Source organism: Dermacentor andersoni, chromosome 3 (genome assembly GCF_023375885.2).
Source record: "Dermacentor andersoni chromosome 3, qqDerAnde1_hic_scaffold, whole genome shotgun sequence".
Lineage (NCBI taxonomy): Eukaryota > Metazoa > Arthropoda > Arachnida > Ixodida > Ixodidae > Dermacentor > Dermacentor andersoni.
The window spans coordinates 16,193,965-16,218,095 of NC_092816.1; the positions used below are offsets into that span (position 1 = coordinate 16,193,965).

At 42.1% G+C, this 24,131-nt stretch overlaps 1 protein-coding gene across 1 annotated transcript in view; it reads right to left on the reverse strand.

Moving 5' to 3' along the window:
- The window catches only part of LOC126520140 (ubiquitin carboxyl-terminal hydrolase 48-like), a 105,917-nt gene that overhangs the window by 30,448 nt on the left and 51,338 nt on the right, over nt 1–24,131 (reverse strand). The window contains exons 17-21 of the mRNA XM_050169226.2: nt 22,986–23,099; nt 22,368–22,474; nt 12,069–12,155; nt 9,426–9,550; nt 1,375–1,544 (exon numbers count right to left, since the gene is read on the reverse strand). Of these exons, the coding sequence (XP_050025183.1) occupies nt 1,375–1,544; nt 9,426–9,550; nt 12,069–12,155; nt 22,368–22,474; nt 22,986–23,099 (603 nt within the window). The remainder of the gene's footprint in view (nt 1–1,374; nt 1,545–9,425; nt 9,551–12,068; nt 12,156–22,367; nt 22,475–22,985; nt 23,100–24,131) is intronic.

Consider the following 24,131-nt stretch of genomic DNA (forward strand, 5'->3'; position numbering starts at 1 on the left):
CGTGATTACACAGTGAAATTCAAGTTATACCTGTAAGAGGTTTGGTTAGATTTCTGGTGCTGATAAGATACTGATACTGCAACACTATGTAGGCTATCCTAAGAGGTTATGAAAAGTTAAATACTTAGTTATATAGAGAACTGAAGTTCGTTATATCGATGTTTAACTGTACAAGGTAGAGACAACTAAAAAAAAACCTCAAATAATGCAGTAACAGAGCTGTGGTAATGACACTTTAAGGAGGGGGAGGGATGTTGGATTCAGCATCGGCAAAACTTTGGAGGGGGTTCGGACCCTGCAGCCCCACCGTAGTAGGCACTTATGGCGTCTCTGTTAGGAGATGCGCACTTGCAGGGGTGCAGCACAGCACATGGAGTGGTGAACGGAACTTAGGTGTACACATAGTACAGTTCTCTAGTATTCTACGAGATTTTCAAGAGGATTTTGCAACTGTTCAATATAGACAATGATTCGATATATCCGAGTTTGATACAGTAAAACCTAGTTGACATGATCCCATTTTGTACGATTTCCCGGTACCAATGTTCGTGACTGAGAACACAAAAAAATGACCTGACACAGCTACACGTCTTTTTCAACAGTTAATATGTTCCTGGAAAACACAATCTTCCGGCACCAACGTTCAGTATATCGCAAAACTGTGATCATACAATAGGTTTTCCAGTTGCTAGATCTCGTATAAACAATAAAAGGCACGAGGCACGTGCAATCGAGAACAGTAAGCGCCAGTCACGGCAGATTTTCCACACTACTCTCCCGCCCATGTCAAATGAAAAGTGGGCATGTCAAAATTTCCTGCCAAAATGCTCTGTCGCGAGAGTCTGTTGACCCAGGCTGAATTAGAGGATCACCAACATAAGCTTACGAAGCCGCAAGAACAGCCCGCATGTCTTGGGCCACGTGGGCCCCACCAGTTCAGCGGCTGTGGCGTCTTGTGCTGCAACATTTTACATTACTTAAGTGTCAACTCCAGTTGAATCTCACCAAATTCTTTAGTGACTTTGGATCGTATGTTTTCCTGGTTCATGCGTTTTTTGGATTCTTTGGATTTCTTTCCCCAAGACATGAACAATGTTCTGCTGTATATCCGGGATCGAGTGTCTTTTGCTATAAGGACATAAGTTTATGGGGAGTATGCTAGTGGTTGCTGCTGGATACCTGTGTTTTTAGCCTAAACAAGCACGCAATAAATGAGGAAAATAAAGGCATATAACTTCATTTTTATCTGTAATAAAATATACAGTCAGCACTCTCCTCACGACGCCTGTCGTGTCAGTTTGTTTAGATATGTGTGTCAGTGCCCACGTATTATCCTTCTTTCCCCAACTCTCTATTTTTATGGTGTTGTCTGACCTGAGGAAGAGCTTCCATTGGCTGAGAAAGTGGCGTGCAACCAGACGGGCGGGGCTATCGTTGAGATCAGGCCTGTTGCGCTCTTGCACAAGGTCGGCAAACTGCTGCCGCTCCTGGGCTGCCTGCTGCTTCTGTGCCACTTGAGCTGCACTGTCCTCCATCTGGTGGGCCTGCCACAAGATACAGCCACAATCACAACTATCAGGCTGTTAACAATGTCACACAGCCTTTGCAGTTGCATTTGCTGCCATATGTAAAGGTGCTATTGTATTGTGCCTGCTCCTGCTGCAGACATCCCGACATTGCAGTATGTAATAACTCTAGTTTTACTTGAGCACCCTTAAATTACGCACATAGCTTTAAAGGAGTACACAAACGAACAAACAAACAAAACAATTCTCTGTGTTTACATTCACAAAATGCTACATACACAATCAAGCATTGAGTACCACAATCCCAACAACAATGTGCCAAAACAGAACTTAATTCATTTTTTACGTAGTAGGGTTTTAGTTTCTAACACTGCTTAGCACAGAGCTATCAAAAGCACCACGAAATGTCAAAGGAAATGCATCACCACTTCGTATAATATTAGTGCACAAAATGTGAAAATGTGCGTGTCAGAGGTAGCAAAATTGTCCTACATTTTAAGATAACGCACTCAACATCAGGCCTACTGCCTCTTTTCCATAAAAAGTGTTATGAATAAACTTGATATTAAAAAAAAATCACAGTTTTGCCCAAAAGCCGAATCATCAATTGCGATAGCAATTTAGTAGACAGCTAGGAAGTAAGGATGGTAGCTTTATTGGCCATATAAACTTGGAAACATTCGCTTGCTAAATGAATTAACAAGCATGGTGTCACAGCGTGCACAAGCAAACACGAACATATCGCACTCGATGAGCATGGATGCTCGCTGTCAAAACGCTGGTGTGAGCAAGTGCGGCTGCAGTAGCGAATGAAGTGACATTCATGTGGTCTATCGCTTCAATGCAAGAGTGGCGAGAACACAGCGCGCACAAAGTTGTGAGCTGTCTGCAGATCCCTTTCAAGGCATGGCACACACGACTGTGCAAAGTACACACTTGTTGGCGGAGTCGAAGCCAACGCTTGGGGCTCCCTCGTGCTGCCTAGCCGCTTTTCTCACATATGGCGCGTGAGATTGAGCCATGATCGTCAGTTCCCCTTGCGCCCGGTCGTGAAACGCGGAGTTGCTGCCGAAGCACAACGCTGCCCCTCCCATCCCCCATGGCCTTTTGCGCGATGAAACACAGCACATTTGGTCTCCACTTTCTTCGTTCACGCGCACCACATTGAGCCACGATCATTGGCTTCCTTCACGTGCTTTCACTTGCACATACAGCATACAACACATGGTGATGGTATTACCGCCCTTGGACTTCACATCACAGTGACGGCAGAAGTGCGCTTAGAATATCCACATAACTGCAACAAAATATCCAGAACATAGTAAAAGCTTTCGCGTAATGCTTCATGATTGGTAATAGCTTTTCTATCATTTTACACACAAAAGAATGAAGTTGAATATTTTGTACCCATACTCATCACTACATCACCTCTGATATTTATTAAAGGGGTCTCGAACCACTTTTCTAACTAACTATAGAATGACCTCACTATTAAAGGCCAACTGAAAGAAAATTTCACTTAGGCCAAAATGCCTATAAACGCTTAGCATATATCAATGTAATTTTGGCAAAGCAACAGGGCTGGTAATTGTCCAATTTTCTTATTAGCTGCCTTAAAATCACACATAAGTATACGACGTGTGCACCTAGCAGTGAGTAGTAGCAATGCGGATATGGCAAAAGTTTCAGACCTGTACACAGCTGCTCATTTCTCAGTTGCTGCTAGGCACCCAGGCATGTCACTAGCTCAGCGTTTGCAAGTTGATGGGTGCCTCGGCGTGCTTTCTCGTTGCGCACATAATTCAAGCTGTTGCAAGAGTGCCAACGCATTGCCTGGCCATTGGGTGCTTGAACACGTACTCGAACATGAGCAATGGCTGCGCAATACACAACGCTGCACAGAGGAAGGCGAACACATCTTTCCTGTCCAAACTTCCAGAGTGCAAGCGTGCACCGTGCTGCAGCAGGCAAATACAACGCGGACCAGTGAATGCGCACAAAGCATGCAAACTGCACTTGGCAAAGCTACACAGGTTACATTTCACGGGCAGAGTCCCTTCACCATGCAAGGTCTGTTTGCCAAGCACTTCCTCAGGAGGACTTAAGTACTACAGTAAAACCTTGATCATACGTTCTCAAAAAAAAAAAAAAAAGTACAGCTAGAAAAAATGTACTAATCGGGAAAACGTACGATCCGAAGTAACTAAAAAATTTGGCAGACTCAACTATTGTTGACATCTATGTAATGCGAAGCGTCATGCGGATTGTTGCTGCAAGAGACGCTGACGCGCGTCGAGCTGATGGTGCCCTGGCAGCGCGTGATGCGTTTTGTTCCTTTCCTATTGCGTGGTATTTGTTTCCACTTTTTGTCGCGCAAACACGGCGGTGCGTCGTCTCCATCGGGCGGCCCGGCAGAACAACAAGCCTCGGAGATCGACACACCGGCCTCCAAGCGCCCTGTGCGTTTGCGCGTGAAGCCGCATCAACATCGACATCATTTCGGCACTGTGCCAGAAGCGTGGCATCGTGCAAACAAGGACTCGCATCATGCCGAAACTCGGATAAAAAAGATGCCGGGTGCTCAACATCGTTCATGCTATCGAAAGTGACACGAACAAGTCGGCGCTGGCACGCGACAGGAATCTACTGCTGACTACGGTGTGTGGCATTTGGAATGCGAAGAAGTTGCTTGGCAGCGCTGCTGCAACCGTGAAGAGACATTGGCTACAAGGTTCGACTTTTCGCCATTGTTGCCTCTGTTGTTGCCAAACTGTCGACTACCGACAGTGATGAGGACGACATGGAAAGTGACAGCATGAGCGATTCAGCCCCGACAGTGGCAGAAGCTGCGCGTTGCGTCAGCCTCATGAATGCAATCGTCGCGACAAGAACAGCACTCCGCAACGAAAAAGGCGCCCCGCAACTTCTGCAGCGCTACCGCCCACGTGCATGGAGAACACGCAACGCCAACAAGGAATCTGCCATGCGAGTGTTTGCAGAGAAGAGGGGCCTGGCTGAAAGGCTGGCTCGCAGCTTCAGTAAATTTGAAGCCGCTGTCGTTGCTGCGAGGCCGCCGCTGCATCAAACGAAAATAACACTTTTGTCCTGCGAAGTGAATAAATACTGTATGTTTTTTGCCCTTTCATCCCACTCTCTCTGAGTTCTGTTTTTGACAGGTAAATGGGCGATCTAATGCTATTTCGGTTAAGCAGTACTACCGTTTAGTGCGTACTGTTTCCGAGCTCCGGCCAACTACGGTTTAACAAGGTTTCCCTGTATATCCCCACCTTTAGCTTGGCTATTCCAATGCGTTCTTCTCTGAGCGGAGACAGAAACGCATTGAAGCTCTGCTCGGTAAACATAGACAACCAGATATAGAAAACAGGCTCGACTCAGAGAATACTTCATATTAAAAGTACAGTGCGGGCATGCAATGGCGTGGGCACAGCTCACGAACCAGCTAGCACAGTATACTAACTCTATGTCTAGTACCAGTGAACTAACCCTGTTCGCCAATACATGGGAATGGTATACAAGCAAGGGAAGCAGACGACCCGGGTACTGGTTCTATACAATCTAAATAGTATGTCACTTTTGGCAAGTGGTAACGGCGAGCTTTTTTTTCTTTCGGCATGAAAAACAGATTTTTACGAGCGTATTGTGCAGCGCCCACTCACATTTGAAGCGTAATATTTTCCATAGAGGCTACTGTATGTATAAATTATCTGAAACAGGGCTTTTTACATGGTCCAGAAGTTGGCCTTTAAAGGACGTCATCTCATGAATCTCATGCCACAAACATTTTCGAACCTATAAGCAGAGCTATTGCACCAATGCGCAGTTTTCTCTCTTTTTTCGTCTCTGCTAGCATGCTGGAAGCTACAAAGGGAACAAGCCAAGGGGGCGAAGCCCCGCATATGAGTCGAGTGTCTCGGTGGCAAGAGGGCTCACCATGGCACCAAATGACGACAACGGGTAGATTATGCTACATAGCACGCTGCTACTACCTTGGAGGCCACGCACAGCACACGCAGCTACACACAACTGTCGTGTGTTGAATAGCAGTGCAAAGATGAAATTATTTTTGTGTCTTTTTGAGATGTTTGAGAGTTTCCTCTCAGGTAGGTCACAATACCTTTGTTTCAATTCTGCCAAATCACATACGGTGGCCGTTACAACTCTGGTGTTTTGAAGGCTTCAGTTTTAGGACCACTTCTCCTCCTCCTGTATGTGAATGACCTACCTAACAATGTGCTATCAATTAAAATCCGTCTTTACGCCGACGACTGCGTCATCTATCACACAATTACCAGCCACGAAGATCCCGTCATTCTGCATAAATTTATAGTTGGTGTAACAAGTGGCAGATGAACATCAATTTTCGCAAAACTATCTCTGTGTCCTTCTCGACACATACTACACAATTGTGCCTTCCTTAATGTTTCATTGGTATTCTTCTAGAAAAAGCTTCTCAATATAAGTACCTTGGCATTCTATTAGCACATGATTTATACTGGTCCAAACATAGTGAAGCAACGTGTTCTAAAGTTCTAGCATGTCTAGGTTACCTAATGTGCTCTCTGCACTCAGCCCTTAAAGAAACAAAAGTGTTCATTTATAAAACTCTAGTGCGGTCAATCTTGGTTTATGGGTGTGCCATTTGGAATCCAGATCTGAAATTTGACATAAAAAGCTTGAATCTGTCCAAAGAAAGTTATTAGATTTATATACCGGCATTATGACAAGGACTTCTCCCCCTCTCATAGCCTTCCCTCCTTGAACCTACCTTCCTTATAGAGTGGCGTAATGCAGAAAGCCTTAAACTGTTTTACACCACTGTTAAGTCTGAATGATGCTCATCTTTGGAATACATTAAGTTTGCTAAAGCGTCTAACACATGAAATTTTTATCCTCTATATACAGTTAAACCTCGATATAACGAACTTCAATATAATAAAATTCTCAATATAACGAAGTATTTAACTTTTCACAACCTCTTTTCCATATAACGCCACAACTTCGGTATAACAAAGTATGTTTGTTTGCGATTTCAATATAATGAAATTTCACTGCTGCCGCAAAGGAATGCCAAGACAATAAATGGAAACTTCCGCAGAGGCAGATGGTGATATGACACCTCTCAAATCATGCACCGTGTGACAATTGCGACCGTCGAAGTGGAGCCGCATCGTGTTCCGCATAAAGTACAAATACAATAAGATCCTATGACGCCCCACGCACTGTGTGCTTTAGATGCGAGTGAAAGTGTGCGCAGGTAACACAAGAAAGATGGTGGCTTCATGCCTTCCTATGTGAGCAATGGGAAAGAGGGGGAGGGGAGCAAGCTCGTGGTTTCTGGCCCACCTTTGCAGTTAATTCATGACTACCTAACAGACCGACCACAAATAGTCCAAGTGAATAGTTCCTTCTCTTCGCCTAAAATTATTAATAGAGGCTTCCCTCAGGGATCAATACTTGGGCCACTGTTATTTTTATTGCTCATTAATGATTTGCCACAAGCATTAACGCATGCCCACTGCCTTCTCTATGCCGATGACACAACTATTTTCGTATCTGACAAAAATTCCGTCACATTACTAAACAAACTAAACAATGATCTCGCTAATGTTCATGCATGGTGCCTGAAAAACATGTTATATATCAATCCATCGAAGACAACATTTATGGTATTTCATTCCCCTCAAACATTATTCATAGATTCTTTAGTTGTATTCCTTAACAATCACATAATTACGAGATCTGGGTCAACCAAATTTCTAGGCATTATCTTAGATGAGCACTTAAAATTCAAACGCCATGCCCAATCTCTTGTTCAAAAAATTTATTTTGCCATTCACGTCATTATCAAATCGCGCTCCTTTTTTCAGCCAAGTATTCTCTTGTCTTTGTATTACGCATATATTTAGTCATGTTTCATATTGCCTCTCATCATGGGGTAATACATACTTCACTCATCTCCACCAACTAGAAGCTTTACAAAAGCAAGCGGTACGATTGATGACATTTTAACCTTTTACGTCTCACTCTTGCTCCCATTTTTCATTCCCTAAACCTTCTCCCCTTGCGCACGTTATTCAGTCATAAGCTGTGGCTAATAATGTTCTGCCTCATAAATACGGAGCTACGTACTGAAAGTTTTACCCATATTGACCTCACTAATGATAATAACACAAGGTTTGCCGCACGTCACAATTTGTTCCGTCATAAAATTCTAGCTAACTATGGGAAATTTACAGTCATGTTCACAGGCATATCATTGTGGAATTCGATCCCGTCCAATATCAAATCATGTGCATTTGAAGCCTTCAAGCGCAAAGCTAAGGCGCATTATATTAATTCATTACCGAACTCTTAGTATTTTTATTGTGCGATGTAAACATTATTAAATATATTTGTATTGTACTGTTCCTAATTTTATTTATACATTTCTTTGATTTTTTTTCTGTCCCTATCTATACTTTACAGTATTGCTTGTTCCCCACGCTACCACCACCTAGTTTCATATTAAAATGCTGCATTAAACGCTGCTGACAAACACAGCCTTTGTATGATGTAGCCTGCTACTGTTGCCACAATTGCACTAACCCTCATTTGTTTCCTGTTTAGGAGGTCCCCCCGACAGTTTTTACTTCGGGAGGGACCTCCAACTGTGCAATTATACTTCACCTGTTTTTTTTTTTTTTTTTTGCTACTACTACTACTGATTGTACTGATGAAACTGTATCATTCGTCACTGGCTTCCAAATTTATCAAAATGAATTGCCTTCCGATTCAAATTTGCTTTTTTCGATTGCCTGGTAACTTGGAATTCTGCAGCCCCTTTCCGTGTAAGAAAAATCGATCAGTGACTGTACTTATTTGCATAAAAGGTGGAATTTTGACACAATTAAATTTCTATATAACGAAGCCAACTGCCAATTTTACCAACTTCGTTATGTCGAGGTTTAGCTGTATAACACCTCTGTACGCCAGCAGTGACAAATTCAAATATAGTTTTTTTTTTTCCCCTGATACATTGAAATGTGGAACCAGCTTCCCCTTAACATTCAAAAATTGCATTTGATAATTTTGTTAAGGCAATCACCAGATAATACCTGTGATTCCTAGGACCATGTATTGTATACTACGTATATATACATATATGTATGTATTGAGATTCTTTTTTCTTTTTAATATATTCGTTGCACTTGTGCTTTGCACTTTTGATTTTTGCACTCCTTTTGGTGTGTGCGTGGTGCCTTTGAGTTTGTACCCCACTCCTGTGATAACACTCTTAGGGTTGCAGTACATATAAATAAAATAAATAAATAACAGGCACATATATGTTGCATTTGTGTAACTAAAGATTACCAATTATGGTATTACTGAGAATGCTCTTGCAATCACGAAATCAGCCAATATAGCCACTGGTGGGTCCAGCTGCTTGCCATGATGCTGCATGACGACATTGCAGAAGCAAGCGGAAGCGATTTTTCTGTTCTTTGACACGAGATTGTAAGCTCCCTGCTGCATTCAGTGCAATATCATCTGGCTCACATGTTCACAGGAGCCTCTTGCACAAATTGGCAACATTTTCTTACTAGTATGTTCAAAAAGTGTTTAAGGGCCCCTTTAAGAGAGGTTCTGATTGCATTCCCCTAAAGTTGGCTGCTGCCAGGGATCACAATGGAAACTGCTTTCCATGATGAAAATGAGTGGAATGCATTGTGTTCTTGTAATCAATGTACCCTGCTTCCAACACTCAAACTCACTTTTCAGGATATATGCCTTCTTATTAAATTCATTTCCTAAGCACAGGCTAGTTTGACATACCAAACAATGTCAAGACAACTTTCAATATTTCTACTGAGACACACTGTCTCTGAGTAGCGCACAGACCAGACACTTCTGACAATCTTCTGCTGGCTCTGGAAACTCGGGTGCCGAGGGGAAATGGCCCTTGAGCAGAGCCCACACATCCATGCCCACCAGACGCCGAATGTTCTTGTTGGGATTCAGGCCCCCTGTACAGAAAAAGTTGGAAGCTTTAAGGGCTCATGCTGGTTTCCATCAAAAGTTGGCATGAGGTAAAGCTAAAAAACTTTTAAACAGCCTTCAGAGCAGTGGAAACCGTAGCAATAAAAGCAAATCGCTGCAACTGTGGCATGATGGCATGTGTGAAGCTAACTGTGACTTCAAATACAGTGCTTTTTTCCCTACCCCAAATGACTGAACATTAGAACTCATTGCCTGGTGATATCTATGAATTAACTCTGTCTCAGTATTTGAAGGTCATAGGCAATGTATAGATAATATTCTTTTTTTATTCATGGTTATGTACATTTACCATTTTTGCATTCTGTTGTGTTCGACTACTGTGTTAGTTCACACAGAAACTATTGTACTTCCCTGTCACTTTCTATTATCCACTCCTAATGTAGCCCTATGGGCTTCAGTATGTGCAAATAAATAAATAAAATAAATAAACAAATTTTAGTGTTAGCTATTTGTTGAGTCACTTTTACAACTGCCGTTCTTCAATTGATAGAAAAGCAAGAAACTGGAAAAAAAAAAACATTGTGGCTGATCCAACACACCTTGTTGGAATCTACATACTGTGAAGCTTTGTTTCAATGCATAAATAGCGTTGAAACCTGTGTTAGCTCCTGTGTTATTGCGATGTCAGTGTAAGGTCATACCAAAGGCGCTCGCCCAAACCACATTACCTATTCTATGCTACAAGCTGTCCAAACGCAGCTCCTTCACACCTGCTCTGGTGCACATATATGTGCTCTCGCACACCACCCATGCTAAACAATGTGACACAGGCAGCAATCATCTCAAAGAGTTAGTTGGCATTGGCACCACAGAAGTTGTGGGCTCACTCGAAGTCTCCCTAAGCATATTAGGGCATATGGATGCGTCGACGTATACAGCCACCAGCATTTCTGAAGCTGTGCGAAGCTCGCTATCAGCGCACAGTGCCAGGAATGCTGTCAGCTGCACACTTTGACGAGTTACATAAGATGTGACAAAAGTGATAGTATCTTTTAACGTGATTGCTTGAGAAGACCACCCCTGTGTGCTTGATAACTGTGGCCAATGAAATGCAAATGGTGATGACACACTGCTTTTACTATGAAAGCCAACTTTTTTTTATATATATTTCTCTATATGAAGGATAATTCAGCACGTATAGCTTTTTCCGATATATTTTTCTTTTATAAATCAGGGCCATGCTACATTCAGGTGCACTCTTTGCGTGCATAAAAGTGGTTTTACAGAGCTGTGCAATTTTTTTCTACAACATATTTTAATCATGTTTATTGTTCTATACCTGGCTTTGAGTGGTAATGCTTTCTATATTCTGTTGTACAACTTATACAGGTTCATTCCCCACGTTAATCTTTTCACCTATCCTGCTTGGTTTTTGAACTGCAGTATGCACTAAATTAAAGAAAATAATAATAAAACAAAAGAAAGAACTTGCTGCCCATTTTCAAACGCCTTGCAACTTTATTAGGAGCCAGCAATCACACATGACTCAATCTTGCCGTGTCAGCAAACATGGCGGCATTCACTTTCATGCATAGCCTTATCTCTGTATTACATGCCTTCTGTCACCTTCGATGACCAATGACAACTAGAAATTTTTCTACCTTTGCACCCACCAGATCGCTCGATATAAAGTAGCTTTGCCGCCACAAAAAAAAAAAAAAAAGAGCAAACAGGCTTTCTCATCTTGCGTAAATCATGTCCTTGTCACCATCATGCAGCAGCTAGGACGCAGCAACGAAAGAAACTCGACATAACCAGGCAGATCTTCAAATGTTGGCCTTGGAACATGTGAAGTGCGCAGCTCACTGCTGCCAAAATGTGCACGAAATATGTGCGCCAGTGATTCAAATTCACGTCAGCCAAGACAAGCGCTGCCTGTAGGTCACATGACTGCAGTAACAAATTGTGATGCTGGTTATCCCTTCTCATGCTCGCTTTTGTTGCTTTTATTCCTGCATGGAGAAATACAGCTCTGCAGCTATCAGAATCTCTGATCTCTCGTGTTTACGGCAATACCAAGGTGGGGGGCGCTACATCAATGGAAAGTTGTGATCAGCAATGTGATAGCACCTCCCAAAGCCCGATTTCCTTCTTTATTTTCTCAAATTCTGCCGCATATTTCTTCCAATTAGTTCACCATATAATAAGGAAAAGCCTTAAGAATGCGAGAAAAAAAATGAATTAATAAATCTGAAATATTGAATAAGTTGGCCATTTCACGGCAGCATTCCCCCTTAATTTTCCTCCTTTTTAACGTTTTTGGGAGATATGAATTTTGGACGATAGAAATTTTTTCACCATGCCAAGGGATTTGTATCACCAAGATTCTACTGCAAAGTGAAGTGCGACAATGCACTAGTTCTGTGGATGTAGAAAACAGCATGCACCCTCTGTAATGTGTTCTAAAGCATGGTATTAGTGGTGCCTAACAAATGGAGCCACTGTTAACATGTCATGGTTCAACAAAAACACTGCTATACGTACCATGCGGGCAGCAGATGTCCTCATTGAAGCTGAAGCTGGCAGTAGACACCGGTGGCAGTGTGGTGTCGGAGTCCTCTTCAATGGGACCTGCAAGATGGCAGCAATTGCACTCCTGTTAGTGTCTCCTTGCAATCACAGCATTCATGCAGTTTAATTGAGCACTACAGCTACACAAATAGTGAAACAACTGCACACCTGCTGTCAGACTTAACAGCTTTATCTAGACTCTCATAAAGACAGGGAGGGCTATTGTCACAATGTTTTTGAAGCATTAGCCTTGTTCACCTTCTTCCTCAAACCAGTAACACCAGTTTTCTAACGATTAGTATCTGTTAAACCCACATGAATCATGGCAAGTGCATTCAGGTAGCCTGCCAGTGGCTGCAGAGTGGGTGCTGATATCCTTCAACAAGATTTTGTGAAATGTTTCATTATTACGCAATATATGGTGTTATATTGTTACGGGGAGATCTACAGGAAAGGGAGTTTATTTACACTATGTACAAGGAGACTAAAAGTGGGGCCGCAACAACAAAGATGGCAGGCTAGAACTGGCATTGGGCTAGAACTTTGCCGATTCCATGGCCACTGGCGTCGGCACGGATTTCCGTGGCCGCATATTTGTCAAAGTGAGAGGACACTGATAGTGATGTTAGTAGTCCAATCACCTGTGAGAAGACTGATGCTTTTTCAGGACCCCAGAAGAAAGTAATGTCTTTCTTAACAATGCACGTTAGGAGCCTTGTTATTTCGACAAAATCTCTCACAAACCACCGAAAATAGAACACAGGCCAAAAAAAGAACGGACGTCCCGAGCAGAATGAGGTGCTGGAAAGTTGGTAACAGCGCTAACTTTGGCAAGGTCAGGCCGTATACCTGTAGCATCGACAAGATGGCCAAGTGCAGTGATTTTTTGGTGGCCGAAGCGGTATTTGGCAGAGTTCAGTTCAAGACCTGCATGGCGAAGGACGCATAGAATAGCCGAGAGTCGATGTAGATGACTGGAGAATGTAAGTGAGAAAATGACAACGTCACCGAGATAGCACAGGCAAGTAGACCACATTAAACCATGAAGAGGGGAGTTCATCATTAATTCAAATGTTGCTGGGGTATTGCACAAGCCAAATAGCATAATTTTGAACTGGTAGAGCCCATCGGGTGTTATAAAGACGGTTTTCTCCCTGTCTTTTTTGTCAATGGTGATTTGCCAACAGCCAGACCGAAGGTCTATAGAAGAAAAGTACCATGCGCCATGTAGAGTCGAGGGCATCGTTAATGTGCGGCAAAGTCTTTATTAGTAATCTTGTTTAGATGCCGATAGTCGACGCAGAACTGCCAGGTGTAGTCTTTTTTTTCTGACAAGCACCACACGGGACGCACAAGAACTCGCAGATGGTTCCATGATGTCCTTAGTAAGCATTTTCTCGACTTCCGTTTGGGTTACGTGCCGTTCAGTTGCAGACACTCGGTAAGGACACCCATGGATGGGACTGGCATTTCCGGTGCCGACGTGATGAGTCACAACTTTTGTCTGGCTGAGATGGGGTGAAGCAAAATCAAAAACGTCACTGCAAGTGGCTAGCAAGCGACAAAGATCATCAGACAGAGCAGCCAAATGGTATGGGCAACTGTTGTGTCAAAATGGGTGTCAAATGAAGTCCTGGCGTCAGGGCTTCCAGAAGACTGTGGAGCATCGATAGTAGGTGCCTGAGGGTTGTTTGTGTCTAAAGGCACTACGCTGCCCAGTGTGATACCTTTGGGAAGAAACTGTGGTGTATGTCCAACTTGAATCAGAGATACTGCTGGGCAGGACTCATTGCAAGAACAAGCCTGAGGAACCGATGAGTCGCAGCCTCAACCTCGCGCTGGGCAAGACGCAGCAAGTTATCAGCACCAGGTGGCTGGACCCCTTCACAGGATGAGGTAGCGGCGGTATTAGGGAGCCGGACAAATTGTTGTGAGACATGGCTGCTCTTTCCTTTTTCAAAGCGTTGGCACTCTCTTATAATGTCGTCAGTGGTCAAGCAATCCTTGTATATAAGTAAATAGGCGTCGTCAGCAATGCGTTTAAGAATGTGGGTGACTATGTCAGCTTCAGGCATCTTGTCGTCAACCCGCCGACAGAGTGCTAATACACCTTGAATGTACACAGCATACGATTTAGTAGATGTTTGGGCCCGGCATGAAAGTTCCTTCTTGGCAGCTCGCTGGCATCCAACTGGCTTTCCAAAGAGTTCCTGCAGTTTTTGGTTGCAGGTGTCCCAACTGCTCAATTCCTCCTTGTGTGTAAGGAACCAAACACGGGCCATTCTGTTGAGGTAATAGATGATGTTAGTCGGTCATTATAGGTGCCAGGGTCTCATAGTTGGGTCAAGACAATCGGTGTTGCGGTAGCCAAAGCCGAAGCAGCAGGCCTCTCAGTCGACATGGTCAAATAGCCCACACGGTGCCTGCTGTAAAGTTCCGTGATGTGCTCGCGAGGTACCCTGCAGCTCCACCAAGATGTTATCGGGAGATCTACAGAAAAGGAGTTTATTTACACTATGTACAAGGAGGCAAAAAGTGGGGAAGCAACACTAAAGATGGCGGACGATAGACCTCACTTCGTCCTCCCCTTGTCTGCTCTACGCTTCAGCATCTTCTTCTATATATGCTGGAGAATTGGCTCATAACAATATGTACATGTAAGTAGTGCAAATAACTAAGTATTGGCACTCTTTGGTCATATCTGGCCCTTGTGCCACTAAAACACAACACATAATCATCCTCATCGATAACTAAGGGAGTGCCAATAGTAATTTTTGAGACCAGGTCAAACAGTGCCAGAAGTGAATCAAATCAAATAGTTTTCAAATATTGAACAGTTGTTCTAGCAACTAATATAAAACAATGTTCACAATCTAGTATGCATAAAGTTCACAAGTTTTTTAAACTTCATTGCAAGTTATGAAGCATTGTTTATTAAAAACCCAAAAGGAGCATTACAAGCAAATAAGGCGTTTCTATGCATGCACAAGACCCTTGGAGAGCACAAATGATAGCTGTATAGCCAGAAAAGTCTGCCTCCCTGAGTGACGCAGCCTGCTGCACTATGTAACATCTCATGTTTTATGCCTGTACTATGCCTGCAGGGATAAAATTTCTTGCAATTTTGCTCCAACGTTATGTTTGATTGCACTGAGTTGACATTTTGGAATATTTGAAAGGTATCAGAATAATATTCATATCTGCAGATCGAGTAGAACCTTATTGCCTGTTCACCGTGCGACAACCATTTCGTACAATTGTCCGGCACTAACATTTGTGATCAAAAACAAAAAATTAACCAATACAGTTACACTTTTTTACTTCAGCTGGTGGGCGATGTCGGAATACAATGTTGTGCCCTTCATGCAGCCTGCAGTATAGAATGGTGGTGCCTTTTGGTTATTGTCTATTAAAAATGTGCAGTACGCTTCCAACGCACTACGCCACACTCGCTGTGAAACATATAGGTGAAGATGCTTATAGTAGCAATAGGGTTGGCAAAGACAGCTGTGAATGCAACATACCATGACCTGCGAGGAGATTTGCTGGCACTAGAAGAAGATGCTGAGTACGCGCCAGCATTTTCATGTGAGCTGGATGGGCAAGTACTGCGGGGAAGCTTCCGTGATGAGTATCTACTGCTCTCTATTGCTAACATTGGTGATAAAAAATCGTACTAAATGGAATTGTATCAACAATGTTCTACTGTATTCTCAAGAGGGTTGACACTTTTGGAGGCTAAAGGTGAAGGTTGTGTCAATGAGTCTCTTCAGTTAGTCAAATATTGATATAATGAAACACATGGGACCGCCAAAAATAATTCGTTATTCTGAAACTTGTCTGCAGTGTAACTCGTCCGCAGTGTTACTGAATAGAGCAATGTCATCGGTGAACCGAAGGTTGCTGAGGTATTCGCCGTCGTTTCTTACTCCTAACCCTTCCCAGTTTAATAGCTTGAATAGGCACGCAGTGAATAGCATTGGAGAGATTGTGTCTCCTTGCCTAACCCCTTTCTTTATAGATATCTTTCTACTTTTCTTGTGGAGAATCTAGGTAGCTATGGAATCTTTGTAGATATTTGTGTAAGCCTCCTGTACTCCTTGATTACGTAATGACTCTATGACTGCTGGTATTTCTACTGAATCAAATGCCCCTTCGTAATCTATGAAAGGCACATAGAGAGGCTGACTGCACTCTGCAGCTGTCTCGATCACCTGATTGATGACATGGATGTGATCCGTTGCAGGATATCCCTTCCTGAAGACGGCCTGTTCTCTTGATTGACTGAAGTAAAGTGTTGTGTTTATTCCATTGGAAATTATCTCGGTGAATATTTTATGCACTACTGGAAGTAGGCTAATGAGTATATAAATTTTCGATGTTTTAACATCTCCTCCTTGTCGATTAGCATAATTTTGGCATTCTTCCAGTTCTCTGGTATACTTGAAGTCGTGAAGCATTGCCCATAAAGGGCCGTGAGCGTTTTAAGCATATCTCCTCCATCTTTCATTAAATCGACTGTTAGTCCATCTTCTCCTGCTGCTTTTCCCCATTTCATGTCTTGCGATACCCTTCTAACTTATAGGAGGAGCATCTGTAACCTGTTCATTACTACTTCGAATTGAGGTATCATGGCTGCTCTGGGTACTGCACAGGTCAGTGTAGAATTCTTCTGCTGTTTTTACTATATCTTTGAAATTTCTCATGATATTACCCTGCTTGTCTTTCAGTGCATACATCTTGGCTTGTCTTATGTTATGTTCTTTTCTCTCTAATATCATGCTGCGTCAATTTTTTACCGCTTCCTCAGTCTTTCTCACATTATAAAAGGAAGCTCCATGTCGCCTCTAAAGCGCAATGTTTCTTGTTATTTGTTGGTTTTTCACATTCCTTGCCATGGACACCGCAACTGTCTCACTCGAGGCGGACACCTGAACTATTTCAAAGTGCAAGCGCGCGTGAATGGCAGCGTGCGGAAAGTGCAAAGTGCTACCATGTGGCACGCCATGAGTACAGAAGTTGCATTTCTCCGCTTGCATAGCTAGTACCACTGCAGAAAGAAGTTCAAAAGAAAGAGGAATGCACAGAAAGAAGGGCAAAAGAAAGAAGCGATGCGCCTACGTTGCTAGGCAACACTTGTCTGGGCGAAGCATGCACTCGCAAAAGCCGATGCGTTGTCGCCTTCGCAATACATTAAAAAAAATTTCTCCCGCTCTTTTTTTTTTTTTTTTTTTTTTTTTTTACTGAGCAACGACTCAGGTTTTTCGAACCCGTGCGCTGTAATGTCCGCTTTCTGCACCTTGTTGTCTCCCTGTCTGCTGTTTCAGCTGCTGTGAAGGATACACAGAAATCTAAGAATCCCCAGATTTCTGCATATTTGTTCATAGTACTGAGGCACTGTTAACATGACACAGAAACTGAATAACAATCGTTATTCCGAAAAGTTCGGTATTCTTAAGTTTGTAGTAATGAAATATTTTTACATTGAAACCTTAAGTTAGCAGGGGATTTCTGAAAATTTGTGAACATCATGTTTGTAGTAACGAGGTTTCACTGTAGTGCCTTACAGTTAAGATTGCAATCATCTCAGCTGAACAACTCCGACTATTGCTAACATAGGGTCTCCGTGCCAACATTTATGTGTTAGATGAATCAAGTGACATTCATTGTTTTGTTGTAGCTTCGTTATGAAGAAATTTTTTTTCTTTTACATGTTTCCTAAGTTGTTAAAAACAGTGTAGTTAAAGTGTCTTTGAAACGGTTTGGACAAATCTTGTAGACGCGTAAAGTACAGCCACAGTAAAACATTATCGCCACAATTTAAGTGAAGCATCTCATATTAAGAGAGTTACGGACGATTACATGTTACCCTCCTCCCTAGCCGTGCTTTTTCTACTCAACTCGTTCACCAAGCGATCATGGTTAAGGTCCGCCTTCACTGGCTCTGCGTCATGACGTGGCATTGTGGCGTCTACTCCGGTTGTCTTAGAACCAGAGCGCAAAGCCTCTTCAAACTTTCTGCTAGCCGACTGGCCGTCATACCCTGTGAGAGCGTTGCAAGCCTTCTGTCTCAGTGCCAAGCATGTCCAGTACTCCGGTAATTGCAGGCGAGCTGGGCGTTCTGATGGATGGGCGGAGGCACAAACTAAAGCTCCTCCATACTACTACCGCTGTGATGAAGGGGCTTTCACGTAAATCTGAGCAGCCAGCACTGAGCTGCCACCTGATGGCGCAGAGCTTAACCAGCCAACCAAAGAGTTACTATTGCTGTAACCAATTGCAAAACATCTGAAACATTTAAAAAGACAATGTGTTCACTTTTACGCTCGTGCCAAAAATTTACGCCAGCAGCAAAGTATAATGCCCGTTGTTACTGCCACATTAGCTCTGTGTTTGTCTGTTAAAGCTCTGTGCCACCAGGCCACCAGGTGGCTGCACTGAGCAGGCTGTTCACATTTGCTCTTCTGCTCATCCAGTAAAAAGCCCAGTCTGCTTGCGCTTGCGTTCACACTGGTTTACCCAAATACTGGACACACTAAAACTCTCTATTCTGGCAGTAATAATCCGGCGTGAACTGACGGCCACAAAAGCACAGGTGCTGGTGCTGATTGGATACCGACAGCCCGACATGCTGCAGCCACTCCGCTCGCATGATGCCTTGCAGAGGCAACATGTGAGCTTGTTGCAGCTTGACGTGTCGCCGATCGCTAGATTTGCTGCCCACAATGTAAAAAGGGCGATCCATGGTGCTCATGAAAAGAAAGCTCGAGGCCAAAACTGACCACAGAGCTCGCATCAACATGGAGAATGTTGCAACACAAGCAGACGACACTTGTGGTGTGCTGGAAGTGCTTCTTTATTTCTTTCTTTCTTTCTTTGTTAGAACATAAAACATACAAATCAAATATTTTGTCAGCTCGCCAAAGCAATGTTGCTTTTGAGCGCTGGGCAGTGCTATGGCCCGAATGACATTCTTGTGCTCTAAGAAAAGCGGAAACAATAGGAAAGAAATAAAAAAAAAGTACAACAGCAAAATTAAATTTTTTATATGTGCCACAAACAGTAACCGTGAAACAGTCTGTGAAAGCATCGATGCTTTTATGTGGACCACTGTATATTTGCCTTCAACAAGGCATAATACAAGTACACAATTTCCTTTCCTCCTCCCTACCATTCCATCTACCTTTTCCTCTATCGTTCGGATAATTTCTAGTATTTGTTCCGGAACGAGCAATAGTGTATGCAGACATATTACAGCAGCAAAATATATGTATAGCACAACCCTCTATTTCATCATATACAGTTGTAAACGTTTTCGAAAAGTAGCAGTCACCAATCACTATTAGAAAGTAAAAAGAACACAATACAAACAGAAAGAACACAATACTCTAGTTTGTTTTATGCAATTGTTAGTGAAAGTTCATCATAAAAAGTCCTGTCACATGGTTTTCTTCGATTATTCCCAGCCACTTCTCAGAACCATGCAGTATACAAAATATTTTATTTTCCTGAATGACAATACTTTGGGAACTTCTTGCATTTTATTAAAGTATAACGGTACATAAAATGATTTTGTTCTCTTACCGTAGTTCGTGAACGCTTTAGCCTGAACGAATGTCTGTCTTGCACAGATCACGAGTTTTTACACTTTTTGGTTTAAAGGATTCATCAAAATAATGCTCCATAAATACCGCCGGAAGAAAAGTTGTACTATAACATCAAATATACCATGTTCTGCCATCAGCTCACTGTGGCTGATGGAGTTGCTGTTTGTTCCATATGTTATTCGTTATTTTTTGTATTGTACTATTTGACACGTTTAGCCTATATGGCGAAGCAAGCCTGTAGATCGTAATGCCATACCATAATACAGTTTCACCTAGAGCCTTATACGTGAGTTTTCTTAACCTAACGCCACAAACTGATCTGATTTTGTACATGACTGCACATACTGCTTGGAGTCTTTTAGCTACATACTGCATGTGATGGACAAATGAGAAATATTCATCGAACATAACACCAAGGTACTTTATTTTTGCGGCATGCTGCATACTTTGGCAAGAGCACCCAATGCAGCGTTCACTGTGCAAGTATACATGTTCAGTTAGCTGCACTTTTTTTGTACGGGCTGTGAAAGCAGATTAACTGTGTTTTTTTATTCGTTCACAAATATGTACTTGTATTATAATTTTTTAATTATTTTGTATAAATTTTCCTGTAACAAAGTAATGCATTCATTAAAATTTTAATGGAGCAATATTAAAGCAGTATCATCAGCAAATTGGTATAACTAAGTGCAGTGATAAGTGAGCTAAATCATTCACATACAAATAAAAAAGCAGTGGGCCTAGTATGTATCTTTGTGGGACTCAATGCTTTATGTGTATTAACTCGCTGTCTATATTTTGAATTCACACAACCCGATATCGATTTTTGAAGTAGTCTTTAAAAACCTCTATGAAAGGATCGCAAAATCCTATTTGAGCTAATTTTCCAAGGAGTATTTCATGATCTAACGTGTTGAACGCTTCTTCCAGATCTAAAAAAAAACCAATTACTATCTTATTTTTATCTATTTCACTGTTAACTACGTCTGCAAAGTCTTCTAGTAGTGTGATTGTGCTTTTCTTGCAATGAAACCCATACTGTGAATTACACAACAGATGAAACTTTTTGCAAAAGGAAACCATTTTCTTGTGCATAAGCTCTTTTAGAACACACGACAACGCGGGCAAGATTGCTATAGGTCTATAGTTTTCGCACTGTTGCCTTTTACCATTCTTGGAAATTGGTCTAATTAAAGCTACTTTCATTGCGTTGGGAATCTGACCCGTCCTAAATACTTCTGAGTAAATATATAGCAGTACACTTTTTAAACAAGCAAAGTTGAATAATATCTCACGATATCAAATCCCATCATATTCAGGCATTCTAGTAATAAAAAATGACCTTATTACATCCCAAACATCGAGATCAGTTACCTCACTCTAACATACAGAGTTGATGTTTGATTTGATTGTTATGTCATATGCAGCCCTAGGGGAATTTCCCCAAAGTTTCTTAACAGTATTAGCAAAGCAGTTATTAAATTAGTTTGTTATTTCATCATCCATTTGCCTTCGTGCTTGAATGTAGTGATAAATTATCATTGTGTATTGTCTTTCTGTTACTATTTTTTAAGATAAACAATTGAACCAACAATCCAAATATTTCAAACAATATTTGTTTACCACAAATTTGGAAAAAATTATTGATGGCGCAACCTGGGTAGCCAATCGGATCGCTCGCTGAACTGATGTCAATTGGGCTAACTACGTGAATTGGGAAGGGGGTGGCTCAAAACTAAGGGAGCGGCACTGCTGAGATCGGTAGTGATGCACATTTTTGAAACTTTATAATAAATTACACACTTTACACAGAGCACTTAAATGCATCACTTATTGATAAGAAGGACCTACCCTAATGACTTAGTATGTTTGTACAAGATCATCAAAATCGCTTCAGGGTCTCTTCAAATGTGAAAAGAACATTTTTTTTCTCTCTGAAGCCTTTTCTACCATGAGATGGTGTTAATGCAATAGTATTAAGGGCTCTGTGTCAGAGAAAATCCGGCATTGGCCGTAGTGACGTCTGTATGTGAAAAATCATCCCGAACCACACATCCTGATCCATGCAGGCCCTCTGCATAAGATGCGCCAGAAAATTAATAAAGTATGACTTACACAGAAACTGCAGACATGATAACATTGGAATGTTTTTTGAATATATGAGAAAACATAATTTTGTTACATGGGAACTCAAACACAAACCCCCTTTCTATCTGCCATTAGAGGTCTGTTTTAGTAGGAACAGCACGCCCCACTTGGTTCCTTGCAACTCCAGCCAGATGGCGCTCACCTCCGCACATCTGCGGCAGCACTCGCCGTCGTGAGTGCTGCCGCAGCAGCACTAAAAAAAAAAACAAGAGAAACAGAAAGCTCGCCTTCGTGCATAGCGCTCACCACCAGTGTTCCCAGGAAAATGTACAGTTACATAACTGTTAAACTCCAGCTCTATCCATCTTGCAGTGACAAAACTTATTGCCAAAGTTTAACGACAAAATATATATGTCCAGAAAATCTCCAAGGCAAGCGGATGTCAATAAAGAGCTAATTAGCATGTTAAAGTTTCAAATACCTCTCACGATGGCGTCACTCACACCACCAGCAGCTGCATTAACTGCGGGCTAAATCATTGACCACAGAAAGTACCAAACACAACAGCACTGCTGACCTGTGTCATTGCCATTTGTCTCCTGGGAGGGAGATGCCACCTGTGCCATGGCCAGCTTGCGCCACCAAAGTAGCGACTGCTTGCCCACCCACATCGAGGACTCCGTGCTGCAAGGTCCATAATCCAGCTGTATCCACTCCCAGTGTAAATTTGTACGGTGGTCGCAGGGCTGTAAGCACTTATTAAGGCCTTCACAACCTACAGCAGTTCACTCACATTTACTCCCTTTTAAGCAAGGAAGCCTTTTATGTTTCTTTGCTTTAAATATATCGTAATCTTTTGTTCCAGCCAGTACTTTCTGTAAACGAAGTACTATGTCACCGTAAACTTAACATTTTCATTAGCATTAAAAATAATGCATTGCTCACATCAAGCAGCAGTGCTCACTCAGTCTTTGCTAAAATTGTTGACAAACTGTGAAAACAAAGATAACACTTCCCTGTTCGTGCATTTCTACATATTGCAGCAGGTCACAACAAAGCAAGAGTGACAACCATTTCAATAGCCCCCATAATGTTGCAGTTAATACTGTAATATGGCAGCACATCACAATGCAGCTAAAAGGACTAACAGCATTTAGGCACATCCTTGTGCCCACAAAGAAGCAGGCATGCCTACCTGCTTGGCTTAAACTTGAGCAGTCGGGAAATGTTCCGCTGGTCATCTTGTACCTTCATGTGGGCCCTGAGGTAGCGACACTGCTGCACCACACAGCTGGAACACAGTGCTTCCCTGCAAGGAGGAAGATGGTTGCCTTCCTCACACTACAATCAAATCAATGCTTGGCAGTATGGCAAAAACCACAGATCATGGTGATTAATTTTGTATTGCCTGGCAAGCAACTGAAGTTGAAACTTTTCACATGTCAAAGGCTAACATATCCATCTGCAAGACTGGCCCAGGAGGTAGACCAAAGCTTTCCGACATGACAGTCTGATAATTGTTCCTACCTCGGAGCACAAAAGAACTCTCCATAGAGTGAGGTAAAAAAAAAAAAATATGTGGCAATTTAGCACAAAATGCGAGAGAAATGCATTAGCATGATGTCGGACCTCTTTGAGGTCCCGGATCATGATCTGATATATATATATAAATATATATATATATATACATACATATATACCTCTACCACGTGACCAGCTTCCGACCCACCCACCCACCTACCCACCCACGCACGCACGCACGCACGCGCACACACACACACACACTTTTCCACTGTGACACTCCTAATGCCAACGTATTCAAAAAAAAATTTTATTGGATGTAAAAATTTAGACAAAAACTTATTAACAATGACGCCTTCTGTGGCATCTCTAGTATTTGGTATTGGTAGAAATACATGATGTACTGTGAAACTAACAAAGCACACGTCAACCTAACACGAAGTACTATTAAAGGCAAATGTTATAAGTAGGGGTGTGGGAATACCGAATACTAGATTTCAAATCAAATATCCAATTAAATCAAGAAAGAAAAATCAAATATCAAATCGAATATTGAATATGAGAAAATCTTTCACAAAATTTATTGCTTACCAATTTTGGGAAAGAAAACAGATGGTGCTGCACATGCTCGGGAGTCTCCTAGCATTGCATAACATAAATGTAGTAAGCTATCAGTAACTTATACCCATGTCACACAGGAAGATTTTTTATTGTCATTCAAATCGACTGGCATTCGATACATCGAATGCCATTTGGTCTGTTGTGGCGCTACACAGTAAAATGTAATGGCATTCGCAAATGATAGCAATGACGATCTGGA